The sequence below is a fragment of the Oratosquilla oratoria genome, chromosome 16, assembly GCF_046742065.1.
Source record: "Oratosquilla oratoria isolate Oo_2021 chromosome 16, ASM4674206v1, whole genome shotgun sequence".
NCBI classification, from domain to species: domain Eukaryota; kingdom Metazoa; phylum Arthropoda; class Malacostraca; order Stomatopoda; family Squillidae; genus Oratosquilla; species Oratosquilla oratoria.
In genome coordinates, this window is record NC_134792.1 from 15542565 (window position 1) to 15552564 (window position 10000).

The 10000-nt window shown below is 39.1% G+C and overlaps 1 protein-coding gene across 4 annotated transcripts in view; it reads left to right on the forward strand.

Annotated features, from left to right (window-relative positions):
* The window catches only part of LOC143033850 (solute carrier family 49 member 4-like), a 129029-nt gene that overhangs the window by 82592 nt on the left and 36437 nt on the right, over positions 1-10000 (forward strand). For all 4 annotated transcript variants that reach the window (XM_076199404.1, XM_076199405.1, XM_076199409.1 and 1 more), the window contains 2 exons: positions 4810-4958; positions 6446-6690. In XM_076199404.1, the coding sequence (XP_076055519.1) occupies positions 4810-4958; positions 6446-6690 (394 nt within the window). The remainder of the gene's footprint in view (positions 1-4809; positions 4959-6445; positions 6691-10000) is intronic.

The window sequence follows — 10000 nt, forward strand, 5'->3', positions numbered from 1 at the left end:
GGGATGACAGGTGTAAGCCTTATGGTCTCTTGCAGTCTCCTCCATCCTTAGGTTCTCAAATATTTTCTTAAGAGCTTTCGTACAGGGTGGTGGGACTTTTAATTTGTAGCATTAAGGCCTCCAGGTAATTTTATCCACTTCTACAGAGCCCCCCTTCCTTCCTCTTTTCCTCCCTCCCTCCCCATCCTCAAGAAAAGGATTAAGAGCACATGCAAAGGATTGCCGACCCAATACTTATATGAATAAATAAATAAATAAGCAGATCAATAGATAAACAAATAAATAAACGAATAAATAAATAAATAAGTTAATAAACAAATAAATAAAAGTAAATAATAAATAGATAAATAAATAGATAAATAAATGAATAAAAAATACAGTGTACTATAGTCGCCGCAACGAGAAGTGACCGATAAGGCGGGGTTAGGGAATTCCCTGGTGTTGCCACATTCTCTCTCTCTCTCTCTCTCACTATATATAATGTATTTATCCATGGCGAGAACGTGCGTGTGGATGCAATGCTTTCTGAATGCAGTGTGAGGGCGTGGCCAGAGAAGAGACGGAGTGGCAACGTCGCTCTCTCCCGCTCATATGCCATGTTTACGACTCGAGGAAACGAAACCTTTGTATAGAAAACATTGCTTTGATTTTTACCTCAGTGGTGGTGTGTGACAAAAAATTATAATATAATTATATGTGGCAACATTATAAAATTATAAAAAATGATAAAATTATAAAATAATTATATGTAGCAACACAGGGGGAATCCCCGTGCTCCGCCCTAACGGCCACTTTTCGATGCAGCGACTATAGCATATCCCATTCACACTCTTTTTATCAGATTTTTTACTCGTATATTTAGTCGATTTTGTTCTAGCCAACGTCAGATGGTTCCATTCATCTTATATAGTAATATTTTTATTAACAGAGTTACATATACCATTTGCGCCTACTGCACAAAAGGTCATACATTCTGCGTCCATTCATATATTCAAGAGTTTTGTTCTGGCTGCCGACAGATTATTTTTGTTTAGATTAGTGAAACTACAAGATATGATTGAGATATTGAAAACTCACCGTGTATTGTTGCAGCCGTGTAGTGAGTTATACGTTGTACCGGGTGACGTCATATTCTTTTTATCTGTCTACCGCCAGGCTATTTCCGTTATCTTCGCTGCATCCCCACAATCACGAAGGAATTAAATAGATTTACTGAATATATATATATTAATATATATATATATATATATATATATATATATATATATATATATATAATTTAATTACCAGTTCTCTTTGAATTCTGATGATTAGAATAAGATTCTTCTTTTTAGAAGAATGTATCTGCCACAAGTTTTGAACTGTAAACATTGCGAAATGCTGCTCTTTTAAGTAACAACAAAAAGGCTGTCAGTGCTGAGGCCGCACACTGATTGGACGCCACCGTAGCCGACATGACGTCAAATAGCGGACTGCCGAATCTTATCTAAATCCCTGGTCAAACCTTCAAGACTCTCGTCAAATGTTGAGAATTTGAAAAGCTGGAAGACGATTTTGCTTACAATATTCTAGATTTCCCTAAAGACAATTCAAGACTGTGTCTAATATTCGTATAGGCTGAACTTCTAGTTCGTCATTCAGCTTCCCAATATATGACACAAATGTGATTTGATATTTGGAGATTCGAAAAATCAAAGATTGTAACCTAAGTCGTTCCTACCCAAGCGAACTCTCTTCAGTCGCATATGTGTGACAGGGGCTTGTTGCCAACCCCTTTGATGTCCAGCGTGCACACGCGCGCACACACGCATATGGAGCGAGCAATACGCCAACGTCTTCAAGCTAACCCTCGAGGGACCCTCTATTGTTCCTCCAGATCTCAAGCCAAGGAGCATTCAATTGTTGTGTAAAACACCCAGGACACCTGCGTCGGACAAAAGAGGCCGCGCTCCTCGACTTAAATAGATGTGATGCCTATTATCGTCGCAAAATGCGACGCGACGATTTTTTTTTTTTTTCTCTCAAATCTGAATATGGCAACCCTTTGTATATATGTAAATGTATGTAGGATCTGGCAACCCCCCGAGGCTACTTCGGGGGTTGCATTGTATGTATAAACCAGAAAGAGCACTGGGACAGTAAAGAGCCCGCTTTGATTTTGCTTCTCCAAACACCAATACCTTAAAGGTCAACTGAGAAGGTTTTCAAAGAGGTGGTGAATATTTGCTAGATGTATGGCTTAGTATATATATATTTTTTTTCGCAATATGATAAAAAGGCCTATCAAAATATCGGTAACAGACGAACTTTTCCTTCACCGATCTTCGGCTGTTCTCGTAAGGCTCTATCGGCTGTGACGTCAATCTCGCTGTTTACATTCTGATGCATGCCATATGCGTGCACTATGAAAGTGCTGCGCTGTCAACTTGATCAGTGATCTGTCATATTTCGTGTGTTAGCAATGTTTTATAAATTATTTAGTTCGAAAATGGTTTATTGTGTCGCCGCAAATTGCAACAGTGATTCGACGAACTTTCTTCTGCGGATAGACTTCATTTTCATTCTTTTCCGAAAGAATTCTGTTCGCAAAAAGGACTGCATAACTCGGTGCAGACAGCACGAGTCATGGAAGCCTAGATCAAAAGCGAAACTGTTCGAAATATTTCGAGAAAAAAAAAAACCAGTACACTAGGGACCTTTGCCTTGTCAACAAGCACGAAGGCCATAGTGAAATATATCAAACATGTTTCCACGAGCCCGTTGACGATAGGGAATGGCTGAAAGAAGGTAATAAACCCAGTTCACGCTGTCAAAGGTTTGACCAAATTTTCGTCCTCTCTCCCGTACAATGTAATAAAATAAGTCTGACAGTGTGAACCTGGCGTTTCTTGTAAATCATAATACAAAGTGTAGTAAAGTGTTTGACAAGAAACTGGCATGTAGAACTGGTTGACGAGGAATAGTAGTTACTACCAACACTGCACCATTTTTTTTTAGCTTGGCGCTTGTTTAATAGATGTGCATCTGCTTACCAATCGTGCACCACACAACAGCCTGCTTATCATCTTGCTTTCAGGTTCAAAAGCACACAAAGACCTTGAGGTCATAGTAACGCAGAAAGCACTTCTCAGGGATATCAGTCAGCTCTCGCTTTGTCAACAAACATCAGCGCTGGAATCGTAACACGAGATTGTGTGCTTCTTTGCTCCCAAGTCCCAGCACTTTTTCTATGAAGCAATGGAAGGAGGGCAAGTACATATGTAACTTCAAACATCTCTTGATGTAATTTCACTACGGTAATTCAGGCACAAGGGGGCTGAATTCATATTGATAATGGTAAAATGCATGCATGATTGAAAATTATCATTATTAATTTTCCACTTTCAGACTACTACTTGCTCCCCTTTATTTCAATGAAAATTCATGTAAAAAGCAGAAAACTGGAAAAAATGGAGAGGTGTAATGGGCTATATCATATCCCAAAGCCAAAACAGGTGTTGGAATGGCAAAGGAGAAGGTTGATCTAATACATGGTGAGTGTATGAAACATTATTGTGCAACATATTTCATCCAAACTATGAAACTGCCTGGGACTTCCTACTGGAGCAACGTGATAAATCCAAAAATAATACTTACCTAAACAATTTTTATTGTTCTGATAACATGACTAAGCAATAAAATGTACAAACCAAAAATCTCCATTTTGTATTTAAATGATATGTCCAAATTTTACTTGGTGATTTACTGAGGTTGCTTTCTGAATATCCATCATACAAACTTGCAAGAGATGCCAAACTTCAGTCCGCTATGAAAATTCCTGAACCAGTCTGTTCCAAGTATGAAAAACAAGAGAAGTCTGACTTCATCCAGAAACAAAGGTCCAGGTTTAATCGTCCAACACAGTGAATTCTTTTCATATACCAAGGAAAAATAGTACTCCGAATATAATTCCAAGAATCTGAACTAAGGTCATTGTGAAGGGTATTTAAATCCTGTGTAATGTTCATCTGGCGCCGCAGGACATTTTTCCCTCTTTTCTCTGGCACACACTGGAAGGGGCAGGCGATTTCTTTTGCCCAGTCGTTGCCAACACCTCTCCACTAAATTACGATAGGCAAGATACTGTACAGCCTGAAAGAAATAAAAGTACCAATCTATGATTATTCATTTTGCTGTAAATTCATAAAAAATGCATTTTTACATAGTCTATTTTATATACATTTTGTTACATATGTCCTTGTATCGTACCCACATTGGAACACGAAAGAACATCCAAATCCGATCAATTTTCTTCACTCGATGTGAAGTCATTTTCGTATTGCGTGCTGGCCATGTTGAAGAATGTAAACAACAGCTGTTACGTCATCAGTATGCCCTAGCGGTGGAAAATGTACCCATGACATTGAAAAAATCATCTGCTACCAGGCAATTTTAAGATCATGCTATTTGGATAAAATCAAAATTATAAAATGCTAGAAACGTGTATTTTAGTGTTCTAACTTCTTCTAAGTTATATTTTCATACATGAAATAACAAAAAATAAAGAAATCCAAACCTTGTCAGTTAACCTTTAAAATAATGTAGATAGAAACTACAAATATACAGACTTAAACATAACATATATTACTTTGAACCTATCCATAACTTTACGTAACATTATAGTGTTTGATACAAAATATTTGTACTTTAAATGAATATTTTACTATATTGTAATTAGGTAATTAAAATATGCATTAGTATTTTATTATCCCATTTTTATCCAGATTTGAATAGAAGAATGCATTTGCTGATCATGCCCGTTCCCCACAGGCTCAGGTGAGGTCGACCTTGGGAGAAGTAACAATATTCAAGACATAGAGGCCAGGCCTGGTGACTTGCAAGGCGATGTACCACAGACGCGCACCTACAAGGCGAGGTTCTGGATTCTCGCCATGTACTCGATCCTGTGCTTCTTGCATGTAAGTCCCTTCTCGCTTTCATTAACATTTGGCACCCCTGTAAAGACAAAAGTTTGGTCCCAACCCCTGAATCCCCTATACTTCGTTTTCTTCTGCTCTTTCTCTCTTACGTATTTTCAAATACATACATACATACATACATACATACATACATACATATATATATATATATATATATACATATATATACATATATATATATATATACATATATACATATATATATATATATGTATAATTTTGACAAATGGAAATAAGCTCCACCGCAAGGACTCGAACCTTTGCCGGGGCGACTTGCTTATTCTGAGACAAAGCCGATAGCTTCGAGCCAGCCAGGCCGTACAAAAGGAACCACCCGATTCTCGACCTGGAGGTTCCCCGACGGTACTAGGCCGGCTCGGTCTCTATTCTAATTACATCGAGTCTTTATTATGGCGAGCCTTCCGATAAGTTGTGAATAGAGACTAGTACCGTCGGGGAACCTCCAGGTCGAGAATCGGGTAGTTCCTTATGTAGGCCTGGCTGGCTCGAAGCTATCGCCTTTGTCTCAGAATAAGCAAGTCGCCCCGGCAAAGGTTCGAGTCCTTGCGGTGCTTATATATATATATATATATATAATATATATATATATATATATATATATATATATATATGTATGTATACACACACACACATATATATATATATATATATATATATATATATATATACATGTGTGTGTGTGTGTGTGTGTGTGTGTGTGTGTGTGTGTGTGTGTGTGTGTGTGTGTGTGTGTGTGTGTGTGTGTGTGTGTGTGTGTGTGTGTGTTTCACCATGGTCTTTGGATCACGTGTTGCACTTGTGATCGACAGCTATTTCCCTCCGGAAGAGAGCTCAGAGCTAGCTCGTATGACCGATCTATGGGTAATGCTGTGACCTTACACGTACACACACACACCCAACTCCCCGCCCACGAGAGTTGGGGTAACAGCTCGAAGCGCAGCGATACTGAAATTATTTCAGCCCTGGGCAGGATTCGAACCCGGACCGCCGTAGTGACAGTCAGGGACTCTACCAACCGCGCCATAATTGTACGTGTGTGTGTGTGTGTGTGTGTGTGTGTGTGTGTGTGTGTGTGTGTGTGTGTGTGTGTGTGTGTGTGTGTGTGTGTCTCTGTGTGTGTGTGCGTGCGTGTATGTGTATGTGTGTGTGTATACATGTGTGTATGTGTGTGTGCGTGTTTGTATATGTGTGCTTTTATGTGTGTGTTTCTGTGTGTGTATGTGTGTGTTTGTATGTGTGTGTATATGTACGTATAATGTATATGTGTGTGTGTGTAGAGTTGCGCAAATTCGGAGAGTTTGCGGTGGAATATAGGTGCTGCATTGCATAGTTTGATGTCAAACGAGGCACATTGGCACCGTGTCCAGAAATCTTTGGGACTTATACCTTTATAAGAAATAGACTATCTCTATCTCTTACCTGAGTCAGTATGCCTTGTCCTGCAGGTTTGGCAATGGAACAACTGGGGGCCGATCAGCGAGACCGCGCTGAAGGTGTTCTCTAACTGGGACAAGTCCACGGTGGCCATGTTGGCCAACTGGAGCACCATCACTTTTGTCGTCTTCATCTTCCCCATCTGTTGGCTCAATTACCGCTACGGCCTCCGGGTCAGCATTCTCCTCTGCGCTATCCTCATGGCTGCTGGCGGGCTCGTCCGATGCGTCTACATTAACGACACCGTATTCCTGGCGTAAGTCTATGATGTATTTGCTTACTTCCATGTCAATCCATCAGATATCTGAAGTCTAGGGCTGAGGCCTCTTCCAATCTCTTCCAATAAGTCGAATGATTGCGCTAACTTTTGCCACGTCATGTCACCCTCAGAACAATAAAGTCGAATTCTAATACTCCCAAATGGATAACGGATAGGCTGAAATACGAACTCAGAATAAAAAGAGGGTTTTGCGCCAGAATAGAAAATGGGGAAACATACCTTAGCTCTAAGTATAACGATATGACTAGACTAGTTAAAAAGAACATGTGCGCAAAACAAAGCGTAACTACGAAATTAAGGTTGCCGGACAAACGAGATCCAACTGAAAGGGTTTCTTTTATCTCTACAGAAGAAAATATAAGGAAATGATAGGGACAATTAAAAATATGTCATGCTAGATGCGGAGGAAAAATAAGCGAGGCGTTTAACAAATATTTTCTCGCGGTATTTACATAGGGGAAGTTACGAGTAGATATGGTACCTAACTGCGACCCGATCTTCAGTGGGGATGAGGGAAGTAGACTTACTAACATCAAAATTAGACAGGTAGAAGTAGTCAAACAGATTGATAGACTTAAAGTTATAAAATCCCTGGGTCCTAACGAGATTTTCCCGAGAGTGCTATACGAGTTTAAAATTGATATCAGCAACCAGTTAACGGATATGTTTAATAAGTCGGTAGACATTGACTTTGTGCCTATTTCTTGGGGCACGTAAACATAGTTCTTGTTTTTAAAAAAGGGTGACCAATCGTCTAAGCACAACTACAGGCCAATCAGTTTGACGTCAGTTATAGGTAAAATGATTGAATCAACAACAGTTAATAGAATCAGAGATCACATCGAGAGATTTAATTTGATTCGTGACTGAGCAGGGGTTCACCATGTGTAACTAATCTTTTATATTTTTTTACCAATGTCTTCACGGCATCAGATAACAATGATAGTTACAATGTTATTTACTTTGACTTTAATAACACGTTCGACAAGGTGCCCCATCAGAGACTACTAAATAAAGTCAAGGCCCATGGCATAGGAGGAAAAAATTTTGAGTGGATTAGAGCATGGATCAGTAACAGAAAATAGCAGGTCACCATAAACGGTGTAAAATCCAAAAGTGGGACTGTTTCTAGCCCAAGGGTTCGGTTTTGGGTTCTTTATTGTTCATTATGTATATGACTTGGACATTGGGATTAGTGATGTTAGCAAGTTTGCGGACGACACTAAAATAGGACGCCAAATTAGGTCAGGAGAAGACGCTGAGATACTGCAGGAGCATCTTAATAAATTGTTCAGATGGTCGATGAAATGGGATATGGACTTCAATATCTCAAAGTGCAATGTGTTAAACGTAGGTTTACACAGTCCAGAAAACAGGTATACCTTAGAGCAGTACTTCTCAAACTATCTGGTGTGACATTCTTTTTTTTTTCTTCTTCTTTTTTTTAATGTGTCACGTACCAGTAATATCTCGTATTAATATTCATTTACACCGGAAACGATATATATAATGAATATGATAAAAGTTGACAAATTTATTCATCTATTTATTTTGTAAACAAATAATACAATATCAAAATATATAAAAATAATAAATAAAAAAAACAGCAGGTGAGCCTGTTTCTTTGTCAGTTTACCCAGCCGTGGTTCGATTGAGGACAGTGCCACGCGCAATGGAGAATGAATATCCATATTATTCATATACTTTGTCTTAATAACACTCATGGTTTAGGAGCCAGTCTCGCGGAGGTATGTTGAAGGAAATGGAAGAGTTTTCAGAGCAACTTCACTAAGCTCAGGATATTTTGCTTTCACTCTTATCCAGTTTTCATTGCATAACGACAAATTACTGGAACTAGCAGCCACACCCCAGAATTTCCTTGAAATTCCTTAGCTTCTACCAATTCCTCAAGTGATTCCATAGCATGGCCTGAAAACTGGCCGTTTACCGGTAGCTGATGGCTCGCGTCCCGGCAACGGTTCGCGGACCACCATTTTGAGTAGCACTGCCTTAGAAGACACCTTTTTAGAGAAAACTGAGTGCGAGAGAGACTTAGGAGTTCTACCGAGTCCTGACTTTAAATCCAGGAAACAGAGCATTAGCGCCAGGAATAGAGCTAGGACCGTCACGATTAAAAGTTCAGAGGTAATCATCAAACTCTATCTGGCGTTAGTTAGATCCATCTTTGACTATACGGTACATTTTTGGTCTCCGTCCAATAGAATGGATATCAGTTCACCAAAATGATACATGGGCTCAAATTTACCTTATGAGGACATGCTTAGGCAGGGTGATCTAATAAATGTGTTCGAGTTGATCAAAAGCTTTAACAAGGGTGATGTAGACAAGGTCATCATATTAAGGCAACAGGGCAGGACTCGCAGTAATGGATTTAAATTGAACAAATTTAGATTTAGGAAGGAAATAGGTAAGAACTGGTTTACTAATAGAGTGGTCAACGAATGGAATGGACTTAGTAACCATGTAGTGAGCGCTGAAATAATTGGTTGTTTTAAGAGAAGGTTAGACAACTTTATGGATAGGGATGATATGTGGTAATGGATATGAAACTGCCTAGTGTAGGCCTTATGGTCTCTTTCATTCTTATGTGCTTATGTTCACTCCGGAAAATTCCTCTCTCACGTCGTTCTACTTTCTGTTTGGTCTTTTTCCTCCCTGCTGTTCCCATCTCACGGGATCCAGTCGCTAACCTGCTCGCTCCATCTTTCATCACCCTTTCTGGCTACCTTTAATATCCAGTTCCATTTCCGCTCTTTAACAGCTTGCACAAATTATTGTACCATGATTCAGGAACGCTTTCCTTGCGTTGAGATATTCTACTCGTATAATGAATTCATGATTTTGCATCTTTCAAAAAGATATCGCTACGCCATCTTTCTCAGTTGCTTTTAAGAGCAATTTTGATTAATTATTCACTTTTGGCATACTACTAACGTTTCCAAATGAATTTACTGACTGAACTGGTATTTAAGGAGCAAAGGTCTTGGTAAAATATTTCTACTCTTTTTACTATTCTCTGAATTGAACATGATCCCCATTTTCATATTTCAAAGAAATGATCTGCTCTTTTTAAGATAGTCTGCGCTGTGCTTTCTTTCTGAAAATACTTACACCTTTTCGATTAGTTTCTTCTGTATGATCTATGTTTGTCTTTCTTTTTTCGGACCTCTGACTTTTACTGATAATTGGTATTTCGTCGGCTCTAATTAGTGTTTCTATCCTTGGGAATATCACAGTGGAGAGAGAGTGAGGGGGGGCAGCAGTA